We start from the raw sequence: 20,635 nt of genomic DNA, 5'->3' as shown, positions 1-20,635 counted from the left end.
TCTTGTCAATTCTTGATGCTTTTGTTTAGCGCGCATTTAAACGCTTAATTCTTTTATATTTGCTTGCCTCAAAGTTGGTGGCTGGTAATGCCAACGCAGCTGCGGCGCAGAAATATGAGTAGTATCCGCCTCTGCCTAGCAGTCTAACCTAGAACTTTCTCACACTTCCGACAATAACGCATATACATTCATACATACATATGTACATATGTACGTGTGTCTCCAGGTTCTGCGTGAAGTTTCGCTGCATTCAAAGTCATTTAAATTATGCAAATTATTGTTGTACGTCGGTGTATGTGTGTATGTGTGGCCGTGTATGTGTTAAGCATGCTTTCATCGCTTTTAATCGTTTTCCAAGTATTACGATTGCTTCTTTCATAATTTTTTTTCTCAGAATTTCCTTGGCATACATACAAATGTATAATCTTCATTTCTTTTGTGCAGGGAATGGAATCTATTCTTCGTTTTTTCTTTCACGCTGCCATTTTAGTTGTCTTAAAAGTCGTCTTAGCGCCCGTTCAACGCCGCCTAAGGTCGATATATTTCTAACATAAGCTTCCTATTCAACGTTGCTTCTTCCCACGCCTTCAGCTGCCTTTTTTGCCAGCTTTTATGATTTATTCGCAGAAATGATTATTTTCTAAAATGATCATTCTTCGTTGTAAGACATGAGGGCAAAATCAACAAAAGAACTTTGTCTTCCGATTTAAGCTTTTGATATTTTTGTTTTTCATTTCTATCATCTGAAGTGTTTTCCAAAAAGAATAATTTGATTTCTTTAAAAAAAGACTAATTGGTAAATAAATTCAAATATTTTTTATTTAATGATACGTATAATCGATACAATTAAGTTCTGAATATAACACCATTCAAATGACCCCCACGACTTCTATTGCAGGAACAAATTCGATAAATCCAATTTTCTAGTACCTTTTCCACTAAGTCAAGCTGGATGTCATGAAAAGCACACTCAATATTGGGTTCTAAAGTTTGAAGAGAGTCTAGTTTATTGCTAAAGACTAATGACTTCAAATAATCCTACAAGAAGTAGTCTAATGGTGTTCAACCACAACTTCTTGGAGGCCATTTAATGACAAAATTTCCTGAAATAATCGTATCTTCAAAGTTTTCTCACAATAATTCGGTTGTTGCACGCGCCGTATGGCACATAGCCCCGTCTTGCTGGAACCATATGTTGTCAATAACAACTTCTTCCAATTGCGGTCATAAATAGTTGGTAATCATCGATTTATACCGCTCTCCATTGACAGTAACGATGACACCAGCTTCGTTTCGAAAGATGATGATACCACCGGACCAAAAACCACGCCAAAATATCAGTTTAAGTGAATATAATGGTTGTTTATGAATAATTTGCGGATTTTCTTCGCATCAGAATCGATAGTTTTATTTACCATACCGCAACACTCAGATGAAAATTAGTCTCATCGGAGAAGATAATTTTCTTAAAAAAACATTCTCGTGTTGTTCCAAGGCAAAATCAGCAAATTCACGAGGATTACAATGGTCTAATGGCCTCAGTTCTTGAGTGAGAACAATTTTATACGGACGCAAGCCAAACCTCTTTCTCAAAATCCGCCAGGTAGTGTTTTAAGGCAGTCCCAATTCTTGAGAATGCTTGGAATCGACAAATTGCGGTCTTCAGCAACACTTGCCTGGACGACAGCAATATTTTCATTACTTCACAGCAACCATACCCTACACACAAAAATTAAAGAATTAAATTTAACATGCAGCGTCTAGCAATAGCAGCGGCGTGACATTGACAGCTCGTAGCAATCATGTTTGTATATGAAACTTTGTCAGTGTGATCAATAACATTTCTTCTTTGGTACAGCTTTTGGAAATTTTCTAAATTTACGTTTCGCGGTGGCTACTGAAAACGGTGGCTATCAAAAAATCATCTTCTTAGATGAGGTCCATTTCAGGCTTAATGGCATCGCCAGCAAACAAAATTGTTGCTTGAGATGAGTCAAATCTGCGTGCAGTTGAAGAAACGCGATTGCATCTCCAAAAATTTACCGCTTCGGCCCGGTTGTGATATGGCGGCAACGGGTCTTAACTCCTTCGAAATGAGGCAGGAAATGCCGTTACTATTAACAGCGAACCTTATAACAGCATATTGACTTATCTGTTTCTCGGATCTCTATTTCCATTAAGACTGTGCGCCGCCTCATGTTTCACGTCTAAGCATGCACACATTGCATGCAAAGTTTGGCGACTCGTTAATCATCAGTCAAGTGATCATGCGATTAACGCCTCCAGATAATTTTCACTGGGGGTATTCACTGTTAAAGGCTTATGCCAATTAACCAGCAATGCTCGATGAGCTCGAAGACAACATTCAGCACGCTATAGCCGAACTTCCGGCCGAAACTCTGCAACGGGTCATAGAAAATTGGCGTCCACAGGTAGAGAAGTGCAAACGGAACTTTCGTTGCCATATTTTATCCAAATCGTAAAGGGTATAAAATTATCTGCATAACAAAGAACATAAATCGATGAACATTTGGACCAAATTTGAGTGTTTTATTTCATTTTAAGATCACGTCGTTCTTATTGGTAGAGCCTATATTTTAAAATACCTTGAATTAACCCTACTTTACTTACAGCTCCTACAAATTCTTTGTCTATATAAAAACATTTTCTATAAAATATTAGATCGATAATTCTAAAATAAAAATTTAATTTTCTTTTCATTCTAGGTGAGTACCCATAGCGTATGATGAACTTTTGAAAATTAGGATTTTCAGTAAAAAACTAATGGTCAGTTACTTTTCGACTGAAATGGACAACAGAGAGAAGTTTGTGTCTCCTACAGCCTTATTGCCCGTACTGGAATGAAAAAAATGTAAATTTTATAAACTCAAAATTAATGATTTTTAACTTATCACTGACGTTCTGAGTACATTTCCAATATTTAGAAGTCATATTTAAGCAATTAGGTCACTGTTACTTTTTAAATTAGTAAAAAGGAGTATAAAAACATTGCTGTAATTCAACAGAATCTTTCATGAGATCAAATGCGAAAATCTTACGGTTTGATAATTGCCTTGTCGTTTAGAAACATTGAAAATATAGTAGCACACCATGATTTTTCTTTTTCGAAAAAATCCCTACTTGTATTGACACTTTTTGCAAATAAATAGCATATTTTCATATTCCACCTTTACAACTGCATTAAAAATCACCTTAAATTAAATTAAAATATTTGGCTCTAGACTCCAAATGCATGTATGTCATGACAATAATCAAACTGTTGACAGTTTGTCAACATAAAAGTGACAGCTGTCAACAACTAAATTGCAGAATAGGCAAGAAAATTCCAAGCAAACATGCAAAGACACAGTTGAGGAGAAAAAAAATTAATAAAATTATGCCAACAGCGGAAAAAGCATATGTAGCAAATAAATAAAAGCTGAGGTGGGAAAAGAAATGAAAAATCGCCAACGACAAAAATGCAAATGAAAAACATTTGTAACACACAGCCGAGCGCAAAAAAACTTATACAATTGGCTAGGGAGATAGCAAACACAAGATGTGCATAATTTAGTGTGAACAAAAATGCGTGGGACTAACAACAACAGCAGCAAACACACAATGGACTAAGATAAAGCAAGAAATAGAAATGGTTATGGGCAATAAATGTGCGATAAAGTGAGAATATTTAGTAGCGTGGAAAAAATTTTTATATATTAAATATTCTCAATTAAATTTCTTAACTAAATTAGCTGTTTTGAAAAAATACAAAAATTAAGTAATTCCCTGATATAAAATAAAAGAAAGCGCAAAGTGAAAATTTAACGCAAATAATAACAAGGAAATATAAAAAATTCAATTAAAATGCAAAATATCAAATATATGTATATATGTATGTACACATATGGACTTACAGACATTGGCAATAAAACAATTATGAGCTAATTTGGTGGAAGTCATAAAGAAATAGTGTTTTCAAAAAAGTCCGCTCAGCTTTTGAATTGAATGCGCATGAGAAAAGAGCTAGTTGGAGTTAGAAACTGTGTGACTGAGTGCCGCAAATTGTCAACGTATGTAAGAAAGAGTTGCCGCTGAAAAATGTGACAAACGAGCAACACGTCATGATTGCATTTAAGATAAGCTAACCTCGCCATCAGCGGCGACAGTAGCAGCCGCCGCACGACCATTCATCATTACGGCAAGAAGCAAAGAAAATAAAGAAAGCTTTCTTACCTAAATGTGCAAAAAAAGCGTCAGCTCAACTACCGACTTACCGAGTCGGTGGATAAAATTATTTTCCCAAGCAACAGCGTAACAAAATAGTCATCATCTGCTATATATATGAAGGAAAAAATTTTAGCACGAAAATATATTATAAAATTTTACTGCACTCGCCATTATACGCGCTTAAAGACAGCAATAAAATAAAATATTATACAAAATGTAAATTTTGCGAAAAAAATAATTACCTGCTGACTTAAAAATAAAGATTTTCTCAAATGCTTTCTAGGCTGCCTTTTAATTTGTAATTTTTTCGTTGAGTTATGAACTTTTGGAACGCCAAATGAAATTCATGCGATCATAATGATCATGACATCAGAGATCAGATTTTGAGTGCCAATTGTGGGACTCAACATTATTTCTAACCTATATATAGACCGATCTAAAGCGAGTTTTTGAAGTGAACTATAGTATTTATATTATAGTATATACCTAATTAAGGATTAGCTTAGCTTTCGTGACTCACAAATATTGCAGTGGAGACCTTTTACTATTTTAATAAATCACTTTCTCGCAGCTTATGCGCGGTAGTCAAGCTCCACAAACTTTCTTTGATAGATTTTTTATAACCTTTAACGTGCTGAAAGGTCAGTAAACCTCTTGTTTTGAACGCTGAAATGATTGATTTTAAAGCCACTCTATAGATTCTACGATAGTTTATATGTAAAAATTGTTCAATGATACTTTTAATGGCTGCCAACATATGTATGTACATAACTTATGTATAGGTTATCTCTTAACATTTGACTTGAAATGGAATTCCGTATGAATCTGTCAGGTATGAATCGTTAAAGTGCCTTACTTGCAAATCTCACACCCTTATAGATTTTATGTGACCTCATTGCTGCATTTTTATGTAACATATGTTGCAAATACACACTTAATTTTTTCTAGATATTTTCAGCTTTTTTTCTACAGAAAGTAGTAAGCCAATTTGACAAGTTCTTACACATGCCTTCAGTGTTTAAATGTATCACTCAAGTAATCCGTGTGATATTTATCAGAATTTTTTCTAATTCTATCAAATCTCACTTCAAATATACCCTTTGGGTTCTACCCAAAGACCTTTAGTCTGTTTACAGCGTAAATATTTAAATAGAAGCTCTCTAAAGCCATTGCAAATGCAGCCTTCCAAGCAACACAATTACGCAATTGCAATTGTTGACAGAAGTGCTCACACTTTAAACCAATTAAAATGCCATTCAACAAGTTTCTTTACACAAATGAGTATTTCATACTACCACTTAAGTAGGTGCGGATCATACTCGTACGCGTACGACCGTGTATTTTAAGCATCTGCAAATATACAGTAGCTTACGTATCACCAATCAACAATTGAACTGCTGCTTATCGATTGTTGACACATGAAACAAAACGAAACAAGCGAAACCGTTAACTTCGGCTGCCCCACAGCTTTAATACCAGGCACAGGTGCTTTTTTGTAGCTTAGAAGGGTATAAAAAGATATTTTTCAGGATTTTGTGCGATCAGTTTGTATGGCAGCTATATGCTTAGTGGACCGATCTCTACAATTTGTTCGGAGATCGTAGCGTTGGCTTGAATAATAGGTCGTGCGAAATTTCATGCAGATATCTTGTCAAATAAAAAAGTTTTCCATACAAGAACTTGATTTCGATCGATTTGTAAGTCAGCTTTATGATATAGTGGACCGATTTGAATAATTTCTACAGAGCTTGTGGCGCTGTCTTGGGAAATAATTTATACCAAGTTAGTGAAGATTGCTCGACAAATAAAAAAGTTTTCCATACAAGAACTTGATTTCGATGAATTAGTTTGTATGCCAGCTACATCCTATAGCAGTCCGATATCGATGGTACCGACGAAAGAGCAACGTCTCGAGGAGAAAAGGAGGTGTAAAAAATTTCTGATCGATATCACAAAAACTGAGGGTTTACTTCGCGTGTATGCAGAGAGGCAGTCAGACGGGCAGAGCTAATCGGCTCAACGCGTAACGCTGACTGTTTATATGTACATACATACATATACATATATATTCTATAGGCTCTCCGACATTTCTTTTTGGGTGTTACAAATTTCCTGGCAAACTTAATATACCCAGTTCGGGGTATAAATATAGCAACAAAACGCTGACTTAGCGTGAACGCCATGTTGCTGAACTATGGTAAACGATTGGACTACTTACTGCATACACATAAGTACATATGTATGTACATATGCGTATTTCTGTTTGATTTTAATTTTCCTTTGCTTATATTTATTGTTGCTTTTGCATTCATTTAATCAATTAACCAAATTCGCTACACTTCGAACACTAATGAGCACAAATAGTTTTGTTGTTAAACAATTTGTTAAATAATTGCATGCCAAGGTGTGTAAAACAAGGCAATAAAGCCAAGTAAAAAATTTAATTAATTCAAATCGGAAACGCTGAGCGGTAAGCGTGTAAAAATTTATATACTTATACATACATACATATATATTTTTTATTTTTTCCTCATGCATTTTTCGATAACCAGCCACCCTTAACGGCCTCATTCAATTAAGTTCAAATCGTTTTATATATCTTGCATTTACTTGTCATATACGTATGTATATGTCTATGTAATACCGTATCATGACACTTCAACTACCGTAAACCGCATTCGAATCACGTTGAGTGCGACAGTTTTGTTGATAAACTCATTATTTATGATTTACCGCTTAGATTAGACCTTTGTGACAATTTGTATGCGTTTAATTGAGCAGAAACACGCCCACTGCCGTGATAAAAGTTATACTTATTAATAAGTTGATTCGGAAACCGCTTTTATGGGTATTGTAAATTCTTATAATTACAGCGATTGGTTAATGAATGGGCGTGTTGGCGCCTTTATCATATGTAACATGAATTATACACTTTTTCAGCAGCCAGTGTTTGTTGTTTGATAAGCTTATCAGCACTGTAGAGGAGAGAGGTGAAACAGAAATTAGAGGTTTGGAACTGATTACTCTTGCAATAAGCAATTGCAATTTTCTTGAAGTTCTATTTCTACAAATACATTGCACCAAATTAAAAGTACTGCTCCATAGCAGGCTTTTTAAGCTCCTTAATATTATTCAGCAATAAGTTTCTTGAGTTGAATAAATACTGTAAACCGAAAATTACTGAAAAAGAAATTAAGATAAATGATTTGGCAGACATACTAGGAATTGAAGAGCGATCAACTTGAGCAATTTCTTATAACTCAAGAGAGATTATTTTGATCTCATTAAAACATCTGGTATATTGATTAGAACACAAATCCCCATTTCCACTCATTTTTTCGTCCGAATTAAAAAGTGTTTCTAAAAATAATGAAAATGTCTCATGTATGTTTCCTCGCTGAAAAATTTTCTTACAAATTTCAAAACAGCCAAAATGTTCCACAAGTTCATTCGAAAACAGCCAAAGCGCTTCGCAAGTTCATAACAAATTCCATAACAGCCAAAGTGTTTCACAAGTTCATCAGACACTTACAGCTTATAGAGAGTGTACATTAAGTTCTTCAGGTGTTTTGACTTTCAGCGCTTGGTTCTATTAGAATCACATTATTTTAAAGTGGTGCGAGGTTGTCCTCTAACAAATTTTTATAAGCAACAAGAATTTTTATTTTCTCAGCATATGATCGTGTGCTTTGTTTCTCTTTCATTTAAGCAAAGGAGACTTTTCAAAACCTTCTTCTTCTTCTTAAGGTTTCAAAACCTTCACTAAACTAAAAACTTATTAATTTCTATATCCATTCAGTTGTTTTTTTGATCTTCTTAAAGATATCTTGCCAAATAAAAAACTTTTCCATCTATCTCAAAAACTGAGAGACTAGTTGGCGTGTACATACATATGTACATATGTAGACACTTGTTACGCTTGAAATTCTCCAAACACTGCTCTGAATCATACACTCGTCGTTGTTTTTGAACAAAAGTGAGCTCGCGTGGCACCCACCTTGCACAGAGCTTTCTCATGCCGAAATATTCGTCGATGATATAATGTATACATTTTGTAGATATCTTAAGAGTGCCTGCTATCTTCAACAACTTCACTCTACATATATCCAAAATTATTTTGTGGACTTTTGGATGTTTTCGTCGGTAATAACCTTCTATGGGCGTCCACTGCGTTCACCGTCTTCGATGCTGATTTTATCATGTCTAAACTTAGCATATCAATCCTTGATGGTTGATTTTCCTTGGGAAGTGTCTGGAAGCTCGTCATCAAGCCAAGATTTTGCTTCAACTGAGAGACAAGTTCGCGTACACATATGTATGTAGAGGGACTGACGGATTGGCTAAGCCCGTTGTGCTATTTTTATATATGTATACCATATACTATAAAAGTGTTCAAGGTACAATAACATTTTACTTTGTTGTTGTTTAGGACAAACCACATAACTAAGTGTAACACCATTTCTACGCCACTTTGCCGCTACCATATTTACATAAGCCCATATTTACATAGATCTGTGTATACATACATATGTAATACGAAGTCACTGTTTACAAAATAAATACCTTAACAAGCATATCGCCTGCATTGGCAATTATAAACATTTCTGAAATTGAAGCAAATATGAATATGGCGAATTATTAAGTTGCAACAACCACACAAAAATTATTAACCATTTTGGCGTAAGCGCCAATGACAAAATCACAAAATCGGCTATTACATGTAGTAACGGTGGATATGTATATGGAAACATACATACGCATTGTCAACACCATATTTACCGCAAGCAATTAGGCGCTTAGTGTCGCAGCTGTGACAGTTAAACGTGCAACAAATCAATAAAACGGAATAAGTGGCAACTTGTTGTCAGCGCGGCGGAGATGCGGTTAAACGTCAGAAATGGCCAATAAAAGTGAAAACATGGTTACAATAAAAATAAAAACAACAAGCACAATTTGAACAAACTGTAAAAGAAAATAAAGATGCTAAAAATAAACATTACAGCACCACAACATGCCGACCAAACGGACAGGCGGCTGGTAAGTCGAGTGAGTAGAGTACCAGAACCGCAGAGCTTACGACGCAGCGCACCACTAGCGCGTTTCGACAGTTACACGCCAAAGCAAAGTAACGGCATTGGCTGCCATTTGGTCGACTCATTTGCCTGCTGCATGAATAGCAACAAATTTTTGTCATCGCTCACCACACACAAGCATTACTGCCAGTATTTTCCACAGCAACTAGTGTTGCAACTGTTTAATCGCTTTGAAAACTCACTGATTCGCTCTGCGCAGCGTTCATTGGACTTTAATTTGTCAGCATTTAATGTTGTCAAGGCGTTGTACACGATTGATTGCCACGAAAGAAAGTGAAACTGTTACACATGCAACGCATGCAACGACAATATTATATGTTGCAAGTAAATATTCAATAACAAACCATAAGTAACAACATGCTGCAGTGAAACCGGTCTAAGGCGAAATTCTGTAACATAAAAATTTTGTTAGCACGCTTAACGCAAAGTGTGACCTTTTAAGTACGGAAAGCTTAATATAACTACAACAGGTGATTATTTGATTTTATTATTAAATATAGTTATTTATCTTTGAGGACGATACAACGATTATAGTGGTCTTAACAATTATCAAATCCATTGGTTATAAAATAATTAAACCTCAAAATAACCCTCAGTTTCTGCGACTACCTCTTCATGCGGCAAAAATTTCTTCCAGGCGAGCATTCTCTTGAGCTGTGAAAATAGGAAATAGTCCCTGGGGGCCATAGCTGGAGAATACGGTGGATGCAGAAGCAATTCGAAGTTCAATTCATGGATTTTTGTCATCATACTCACTGACTTGTGACGCAGTAAATTCACTTGGTGAAACAGCGCTTTCTTTTTCTTCAAATGCAACCGTTTTTTCGGCGAATTTGTTCTTCAAACAGTCCAATAACGCATCGTAATAGTCACTGTTGTTGATGGTACTTCCTTTTTCGAGGTAGGCAATAAAAATTATTTCCTACAAAACTCAAAATCCAGACGTCATAAACTTGCCATCCAACTCTTTCGCTTTCCCACGCTTTTGAACCAGTTCATCGTGTGCAGTTCACTCGAATGACTGTCGTTTGGAGTTCGCAGTGAAATGATGGAGCCATGTTCCATCCATTGTCAAATATCGGCCAAATCAATTCGTTGATGTTTTAGGTCAATAGTGAGCTCGCGCGGTACCCACTTTGCACAGAGCTTTCTCAATCCCAAACATTCGTGAATGATATTTGTATGATATACACGTTAAGTTGATATCTTTAGAGTGCCTGCTATCTTGAACAGCTTCACTTTACGGCCATCCAAAATTATTTTGTGGACTTTTTTGCTGTTTACGTCGTTAACAACCTCTTTTGGGAGTCCACTGCGTTAACCGTTTCGGTGCTCATTTCGCCACGTCGAAAACGTCTAAACTTAGCATACCAATACTTGATGGCAGATTTTCGTGGGACTTCTCCTCAAGCCAAGTTTTTGCTTCAACTGTATATTTTCCTTTCCAAAAACAATATTTTATCAACACTCTAAATTCCTTTTTATTAATATTTTTCACAATAAAAAAGTGGGTTCACTCAAAATGCTATATTTCGCAAACTAATGATGCGATAGCTGTCAAATTTATGCACAAGCCTTTTTAAGGTTAGGGCTGACTAAAAATCATATGGATTTAATTATATCAGCGCCATCTATGTGTCAGGCCAAGTCCCCGGCCAATTGACCAGTGGAATACTTTAAAGAAAGAGGAAACTTATTTCAAAAATAAACTCAGAAATATTTTCTAAAAAATCACGAAGTTTCTCTCCCTTTTTCTTTTTCTTTCTTTCTTTGTCTTTTTATCTCTCTATTTAAAACAAAAAAACTTCTACGGTATTGTAATTTATTGAAACGATTAAAAACTTTCATATGTATGTATATATTCTATTTATATAATTATCTCATACCAAAAGTTTTTCAATTGTATTCTTTGAATTACCTTCAATGAAATGGCATATCTTATCAAACTTACGAAAAAAGGTGTGTGCTAAAAAAGCTATAAGAAAGTATTTATCGCTAAGTAGCGATACTTGAACCATAACAATTTAGACAATATTTTCTGGAAGCTAAAAGCGAAAATAAGAACGAAAAATGCAAGTCTTATCTTAATTTCATTAAATCAAGTGAAAAAATACGGTAATAAAAAATTGTATAGCTGAAATAAGATATCAAGGTTAAAACAACTATGGAAATGGAAATTGAATTGTAATATACTTTTTACTTCTTCTCTAGCACTAAATTAAATGTCTATACTTTATGCTACAAGCCAAGAAGAAGATTTAAAGAATGTATTAATCTTTACATAATTCCACTACAAGAAATTTTTTTTGCAAACGAAAGCTCTACTTGGGGATATCAAAGCTTGAATGAAAATTTAGTGAAAGCTCTCAAAGCTTAAAGCTCTTAAAATTTTTATTAGCTTTATTAGGAAGATTCAAAAATTATATTAATCTTTACAAAATTTCACTATAAGAAGCTTTCTTTCAAACGAAAGCTCTACTGGGGGATACGAAAGCTTGAATGAAAATCTAGTGAAAGCTTCGAAAGTTTAAAGCTTTTACAAGTTTTGCTCGTTTTATTTACGAGCTAAAAATTTTTTGCCGAAAAATTAAATTATTGAAATTTTTAATATAATTGCTTTAGTCATAGTTATGATATCTTCTTTGTTTTTAATATATTATACTAAAATCGCGTAAAGGCAGCTAGCGTCATTCAAAAACTCCAAAGTAATCACCAATACTTTTATCAATTCATACACATGTACATATATGTGGTTTCCATCGATACCAGAGATATTATTTATTGCCGTTTTTCAAATTATTTTTAAATTTAAGTGGTTTCAGCGCGATAATGATCACTTACCGCTAAGCAATGCAACCAAGTATTGTTTGATGCCTCAACCAAAATATCAACAACTAATTATTTTAAATTGCTAAAAGGCTGTTATGACTTTTGAAACTGATAATAAATTGAAAAGTGGGCATATACGCTGAAGATTAAAGCTTAAAACATATGCGCCTATATGCATGCAATAATTTTTGCTTTCTTTGCTACCAAAGTGTATAAAACCACAATTTTCCATATTTTGTTTATTTTCAGTTGATAATCTTTTGCAATAGAAAGTTGCTTTAACTGCTTCTTTTGCAAAGAAAAATCACAAAATCTGTACACACATAGTAGTCGTGCGAAATTCGCAAATAGTTAGTCGTAAATTTTGGAATCGCAGTTAAATTCGAAGTCATGAAGTTACAACGGCATTGCAGAAGAAACCGCAAAAGGTGACTATGTGCAATTCACACAGTCTAAGACTGCAAGTGCGAGTAGTAGGCACATATATACATATGTATGTATAGTATATATGTATACACCATATGCATATACATACGTGTAGAAAAGCAGATGCATGCTGCGCCTGCGCGTTTTTACTGACGCTTTTATCAGCACGATTGTCTGCGCCATTATATTTTAGCTACTGTCGTTGGCTTCAAATGAGTTTTGAACTTTATTTTTAGTTTATTTTCCGAGTTATCATTATAATCTTAGTCATTCAATTTCTTGTTCAATTTCTAAATTTTTTTTTTTTAATATTAATTTTTTCTTTCTTTTTGAAAGATTTCTTTTTGAATGGTGAATATTTGGCACGACTTTTGTATCAACTAAATGGAAAATATACAGAATTTGTTTTTAACTTCGGATTCGTAAACTACATTTGTCTTAATACATATAGTAACTGTTGATTTAAAAAAAAAAACACCATTAATTTATTAATACAATAATTTTTTATTGCACATAAAATTATAACATTAAACCAAATTTTGTTTCAGAACTACCCTTATGTAATTAGAAACCAATAAAATTAAAAAAAAAAATTATAAAATAAAAAATAATTAACACGTCCAAATTCTGTTTTTTTTTACAAAAGTACCGCCTATTTTACTCGAAAGTAATTTAAAAAATTATAATAGATTAAATTTAATTAAGTAATTAAAAAATAATAATAAAAATTAAATTATAAATAATTGAAAAATTAAAATTAATAGGAGTGTTATAAAAATAATTAAATAAAAAAATATTAATATAATACTTAATTTCCTTAAAAATAAAATTTAATATATAAATTTTCAGGGGCGAACGCAAAAGGAAATTTTAGGGGTTCAAACACTCCACTAAATTAATTTCAAAATCAAAAACTGAAAAGATTGCCTGGAAAAAAACTGTAATACATAATTTACAGGGACGTACACAAAGGGGAGTTTTAGGGGTTCAAACACCCCCCTAAATTAACATAAACAAAAACAGAAAAATTTGCTTCGAAAAAAATTTAATACATAATTTACAGAGGCGCACGCAAAGGGGGATTTCAAGGGTTCAATTACAATTTTAGAGAATAAATGTCGTAGTGCATTATAGTATTAAACGATAAAAAATAGTATTAAAAATACACGTGGCAGCACTAACTATTTATAACAATATCATTACTTTTTTAACGTGAAACATTTAAGAGAAAATCCCCTGAAATTTGTTTACGCTTACGCCACTGGTACTTTACTAAAAGCATGAAAAATAATAAGTAGTATTAAATTAGCAAATAATTCTTCGAAAATTCTCGAAAAATTTGTATTTCCCTGCATTTTGTTATTAATTAACTAACATCATTAATACATAATTAACTATCTATGGTTTTGTTATCAAATTTGCTTCTTATTTACTAAAATAGATTGCAAATAAAATGTATTTAACACAAAAAAAAAGACTATCATCAAAATTTGATTTCAAATTAATAATTTTGATGTATGTATGTATGTATGTGCATATATTGCTTATTTCTAAATTTCATTAAAAATTTGAATTTTTACATTTTTCCAGCAATTATAGTTTGGAAGTGGATTTTTTGCCTACCCAACTTCCTATGCCATCGTTCCCTCAATCAAATCACGGAAAAAGCTAAACAATGCCATTTTGCGAAATTACTTCTACACGCTTTTAAGCAATATATAACCATAAATAAAATGAAATAAAACAGTATTTCGCTTATATTTCGCATAATTCATTGCTCACGCGGCCAAACGATGCGAACATTGCCCACCGCTGCTCAGCCAAATTATGCACTTGTGTTCGTTCACGCCCACCGCGGCTACCGAAAGCAGCCATAAACACCCACCGCTGCCACTGCCACCTCCAACAGCCAAATGTTGCTAATATATTGTTGTTGTGTTGCGCCGATGCAATGCCGCGCCTCACGCTTCTCTTTATTGCGCACGCGTCTGCTTCCTCTTTCTCAGCGCAATTACATGCCTAGGCATTTTGTAGTCGCATAGTCGAAAGCCGTTTTCAATTATCCACAACCCACCGCTACATTGCCATTCAAACTGCACGCAAATATCGCGCGCCTGTGCAATGCGAAATATTTGCAAGTGAACTTCAATTGAAAGCCGCTCATAATTGAATGTTGCTGTCACAGTAAAGCGTTACAATTACTTGATGCAATTTGGGAATGGGAATATATGTACATTTTTTCGCAAGAGAAATTTCTGTGGAAAATTGCCACTTTAGTGCTCAGACTACAACAGGTGTTTTATTGAACTAAGTTCCCCGATATTTCAAAATCAATGAGTACATACAAACAAAAACTGCACAAGAAATCCCTCATTACAAAATCAATATCGGTTTGCGAAATAACAACATTACTTTGTAATGAATACAAATAAATATGCAGACTAAGATAAGGCATGATAGATAACAGTCTACATATAGGGCGCTAATTAAGACTAAACACTTTCTTCATCAATCATCAATGACGGCATATATAATAAACTTATCGCTCAACACACCACTCTACTCAGCGAAAGCAATTACAGTATTAAATTTTTGCACCAAATTTACTATTAAAGCTGCGCCAATTCTTCAGCTTAATCATTAGTTTTGTGTCAGCATTTAACGTAGCAAAATGAAAGTTTTCGCCTTCTTCACTATCGCTTTGGCTTTGGCCGCTCCAGCCTTGGGCATAACTTTGAACCGCTGCTCTTTAGCGCGTGAGATGTCTCGCTTAGGTGTGCCCAGGGATCAATTGGCGCGCTGGGCTTGCATTGCTGAACACGAGAGCTCCTATCGCACCGGTGTTACAGGCCCAACCAACTCCAACGGTTCCAACGATTACGGTATTTTCCAGATCAACAACTACTACTGGTGCCAGCCTGCCAACGGTCGTTTCTCCTACAATGAATGCAAATTGAGCTGTAATGCTCTGTTGACCGATGACATTACCAACTCTGTGCGTTGTGCACGCAAAATACTAGCACAACAGGGTTGGACTGCTTGGTCCACCTGGAAGTACTGCAGTGGTAGTCTGCCCAGCATTGACTCATGCTTTTAAGCTTTGATAAACTGATGTTGGCTTAATAATGAATAAAATTAAAAAGCTGAAAAGAAAAAATATATTTTTACCTGTTAAAAATTGTTTATAGAAACGCCTACATCGAGTGGTTTGCCCTTCGGAATCCTTCGCAACACTTCGTTTGAACATAAGGTCAGGTTAGGTTAAAAGCTCGATCTTAAGAAGGATCTCACTTGGATAGTTTAGAACGCCGATCCGTTGTAGTACCTATAAACTTCAATATACTGGATCTTAAAACCCTTACATATCGACAAAGCGCTTTGAGCCTATCACAAATATATTGAGGAGGTTAACATGAGTTTTGGCTTTATCTTCTGGTTCGCCGTTAGCAAAATTATCAAGAGGTTTCAACTTCAGTCTAGCAAAGACTGGATAATGGAGGAGAAAGTGCCCAGATGCTTCCACCTTACCCTTCCCCATACAACTTTGACAACTAGTGTCGGACGAAATCTTAAGTCTTACCGCTTATTGGACAGTGATGTGCTTTGCTGAGTGAAAGTAGCTCAGTAGATCTCTTGTGTTCTACTCTAGGCCAGAAGAACCTCGCAGTCGCACCGGAACTGGTCGTCGACCAACAACAATAATTAGCGACTGTTTAGCGCACGCGAGCTTCAGTGCTAGAATGCAAGACGCCAATGAAGACCAAAAGCTTAATCTATCTGATTACTACAAAAGAACCACTACGGTCCTTTCACCATTTTAAAGTAGCAAACTCAACAAACATGGTTTCTTTTTATCTATTTAATTTCAATAAATATTAATCAAAAAAACAGTCTACGAAAACTTAAAAGCATGAGTCAATGCTGGGCAGTGTACCATTGCAGTACTTCCAGGTGGCCCATGCAGTCCAACCCTGTTGTCCTTGGATCTTGCGTGCGCAGCGCACAGAGTCGGTAATGTTATCGGCCAACAGAGCATCGCAGCTCAAATTACATTCATTGTAGGAGAAACGACCGTTGGCAGGCTGGCACCAGTAGTAGTTGTTGATTTGGAAGATACCGTAATCGTTGGAACCGTTGGAGTTGGTTGGGCCTGTAACACCGGTGCGATAGGAGCTCTCGTGTTCTGCAATGCAAGTCCAGCGCGCCAATTGATCCTTTGGTACACCTAAGTTGTACAGCTCAACAGCCAAGGAGCAACGGGTGAAAGTTTTGCCGAAGGCTGGAGCGGCCAAAGCCAAAGCGAGAATGAAGAAGGCTAAAACTTTCATTTTGTTTGCGTGGTGCGTTATCTGTTAACAGTAAACTTATGTCTATCCAGAGTAAAGAATTCCGCTTTTATAGTAAATTTTTTGCAAAACAACAAATGATTAGAAAATGTGTACATTGATTACATTATCACACCTGGGTGTTTGGAAAGTGTCTTAATTAAAATTCGTTAGTTAGATTATATAGAGTATGGTATACTAGTATAATATGTATATGGTAATCTTAAAAGCTCATCGTTTACGCATATACAAGTACATTTATTTAAGCTCGGAAATATGAAATTTATTTTTGCAAACTGTATTGACTTCTAGAAGGTACCATATCTATACTCAGAAAAAAACCTACATACATATGTTCTTTTGAAAGTAAAATACTATTTCGTGTCGATGGCTGTGGATTTGAAATACATATTTTACTTATTTTAGAAATTATGCTGTTTCTCTGTCATACACTTTTGCCGAAAACTGCTTAGAAACTATGGCATCTTAAAAAGAATTATTAGAGCAGAAATTATTCCATTTTCGAATCAAAAAAAAACTTACTCGATTTGTGTTCACATTTTTTCTTAAAGTGTAGAAAAAATAATTAAAAATAATGTAACTTAAACTAATTGATTTGCTGATCAAACGTGATAACCTAAAATTTTAAATTAGCAATACGAAAATGCACGTAGACCTTCGAAAATAGTTTTAAGCGTTCAATATGCTCACAGCAGTTCGGTAATAGTTTTCGCATCTGTCGCACAACTTTACTAAAGCCGGCTTTTCAATCCTTGTTTACTGGCAAACTAACTTTTTTTCCACAGCCGATTTTTCAATCCTTGTTTACTGGCAAGCGAATTTTGAAATTTCATATAATTAGTTCGTTGGACTAATTTTGTTGAACAGGAGAGCACTTTCCGGACAGCAGCTGTTCGACGAGCAAACCCAGATGGTTGCCATGAATATAGAACATTCCAGATTAACAGTAGATATTATACATGCATATATTTAAATATAATACATACATATGTACATACATACATATATATAATATTTAATAATTTTGTCAATTTTTTTATATTCAAAATGGAGTCTTTTATTATTTTAAATTACGCCATAAAGCGAAAAAATTATTTATATTTTAATTGAGCAGTTATTTCATGCTTGAAACTACAACATATAATTATAAACATTAATAATTTATTTGCAAGAAAGTTAAAATAAAGCTTCCCATACCGGGAATCGAACCCGGGCCTTCTGGGTGAAAGCCAGATATCCTAGCCACTAGACCATATGGGATATGCATGGATCAATTCGTTACTGAATCAATTTAACTAATAGCAGCACGCTATGTAAAACTTTACAGAGTTGTATTGTAACAACTTCTTGTATATTGTTAATTTGTTAACAGAGAAATGTAGCAGAGAATGTCTCATCATTTGCTGTTATTACCCATCGTACTGTTGCTTATCTTTGGCTGTTATTAGCAATGATACTGTTGCGTACATATGGTGGTGCTGTTGTGTGCGTATGGTGATACTGTTGCGTACATGGTGTTATAGCTATTTCATTCAAGAATTTGTTGGCTAGCGACTTTGACAATAATTTTAATTTTCTTTTTGCAATATTCAGTTTATGCATACAAAAAATATATAAAAAGTACGGCATAAAAAAATTAATATTTAAAAGTGCATTGAACCTATTGAATGGTGTAATTTAAACGCAATAAATATTAAAAACTGTATATTTGTATGCAAACACAAAATTTTTCACTTATACTTTGAATTATTAAAACAAACAGCCAGCAATGATAATAAAAAAGTACGCTTTGTGTATGAGAGTCACGTGCATGGGCGATAATTGCTGTTGCCACATATACAGCATATGAAATTGTTGCAATAAAAATGAAGGCAAGAAAGGCATGGGTAGGAAAAAGCTTAAGCTGACATTTCCATAAAAACATACGTACAGATGTGCATATAAATATTTTAAAGGAAAATTTTATTCCGAAGAAAGGCCTGCCATGAAATTCAAGGAAATTTTAATAATGAAATATGAGCAGAGTTGCAAGTTTGCATACTAAACTGGTGAGAGCTGAATTAAATCAAAATTTTTAAATAAGTTAACGATAAATAAAGAAGTAGAGAAGAATAAAAATTATTTAAAAACCCTTAAATTCAGGTTATGGGTTATTGCATTATGACTTAGAAGCCGCAGATTTTGTTAAAGAACGCATGTTCACCACTTGCTTATAAATGTACTGACACCTAGAACAATGCAATGCTAAAGTATAAAAAATATATGTGGGTAAACGTAAAAATGTGCGCCTGATTGCTATCGATCGATTACCGACAACAACAAGCGCATAATAATTTTACGACTTAATAAAAAATTATGATGAATGACAATGCTTTGGAAATATTAATAGAGAGGCACGCATGAGCAGAAAGAAGTTTACAAATTATTGAATTGATCAAAGAAGAATTCGTGAAAGCATCAAAAACCACCGCCAAAACGACTTGGCTTGGACTATGTTAAAAGCAAACACCAGTGGTCTATACAGCAAATTAAAGCGGTGAAGCATTGTTGCACGAACAACGTTGCTATTGACCAATCGTTCACTGTTTTCCAACTCTTCAGCGTCAGTTCTTTTGTATCTCCTTCATTGTATGCATTTCTACGCTGCTTTTGTTGTCACTAGCTAGTGTAGTGTAGCCACGGAACGCAGCCGTCACCTGTTGCTGATGGAATTCCGATTAACGCCTACAGAACCGCACGTCTGGCTTTTCATTCACCAGTTTGTGTGGGTAAAATTTTATATGACAATCGCGTTTTCATGTGTTTTTTGTGTTGTTTTTTTTTTTTTTTACTTGCAATTGTTCTTATTGGCTTTTTAAGTTTTTTTTATGACAGGGAGTCAATAATAAACCGTAAAGCTTTGGGTTAACTGTCATAATCCGCGCATTGGAATTCAAAAATTTGTCAAAGCGGAAACATTCATAACACACATACATATTAACAGTCAATAAGATACCGTTGTAAAAGAGAATTGGTAGCACAAAGGTGAATAAATTATACGAATGCTTGGATTGGTGCAAAATATGTATATATTAGGGTGCGTCAAAAAGGCGATTTTTTTTCGCTTCGTACTTTGAAAAATTTATTGATAGACATCTCTAAAAAAGGCTCTCCAAGCAAGAGCTCTTGATTGTAACGGGAAGACCGAACGGTTTTCAATTTTTTTTTCATTATCAGTTAGAAAAATTTGAAGCGAGCTCAAACTTTGTTTATAAAAAAATACGTGAGAAAAACATTCGTTTCTTTTACTCACCCTTATATATGTACATGTACATATTATATATGCATTACATAGAAAAAACAAGTAAGGAAGGGCTAAGTTCGGGTGTCACCGAACATTTTATACTCTCGCACGATAAAGTGATAATCGAGATTTCATTATCCGTCATTTACATATTTTTCAAATACCGTATTTGTGTAAAGTTTTATTCCGCTATCATCATTGGTTCCTAATGTATATACTCGTATTATACAGAAAAGGCATCAGATGGAATTCAAAATAGCGTTATATTGAAAAAAGGCGTGGTTCTTAACCGATTTCACCCATATTTTGTACATGTCATCAGGGTGTTAAGAAAATGTTATATACCGAATTTCATTGAAATCGGTCTAGTAGTTCCCGAGATATGGTTTTTGGTCCATAAGTGGGCGAGGCCACGCCCATTTTCAATTTTT

The 20,635-nt window shown here is 34.5% G+C and overlaps 3 protein-coding genes and 1 non-coding gene across 6 annotated transcripts in view; 2 read left to right on the top strand and 2 right to left on the bottom strand.

The window, feature by feature from the left end:
* Positions 1–20,635, top strand: part of LOC120772483 — a 116,910-nt gene that overhangs the window by 87,727 nt on the left and 8,548 nt on the right. The gene's annotated exons all lie outside the window — the stretch shown is intronic.
* Positions 15,235–15,736, top strand: LOC120772489 (lysozyme E-like). The gene has a single exon (XM_040101135.1). It carries the CDS (start codon positions 15,247–15,249, stop codon positions 15,670–15,672), a length of 426 nt encoding a protein of 141 aa, XP_039957069.1. The 5' UTR covers positions 15,235–15,246; the 3' UTR covers positions 15,673–15,736.
* LOC120772491 (lysozyme 1-like) lies at positions 16,472–16,927 on the bottom strand. The gene has a single exon (XM_040101138.1). It carries the CDS (start codon positions 16,901–16,903, stop codon positions 16,478–16,480), a length of 426 nt encoding a protein of 141 aa, XP_039957072.1. The 5' UTR covers positions 16,904–16,927; the 3' UTR covers positions 16,472–16,477.
* Trnae-uuc lies at positions 18,110–18,181 on the bottom strand. Its single transcript has one exon. It is a non-coding gene; the product is annotated as a tRNA-Glu (tRNA).

Source organism: Bactrocera tryoni, chromosome 3, assembly GCF_016617805.1.
Source record: "Bactrocera tryoni isolate S06 chromosome 3, CSIRO_BtryS06_freeze2, whole genome shotgun sequence".
In the NCBI taxonomy this organism is placed as follows: Eukaryota; Metazoa; Arthropoda; class Insecta; order Diptera; family Tephritidae; genus Bactrocera; species Bactrocera tryoni.
The sequence above is the reverse complement of the archived record's forward strand: the minus strand, read 5'-3'. Positions and strand labels throughout refer to the sequence as shown.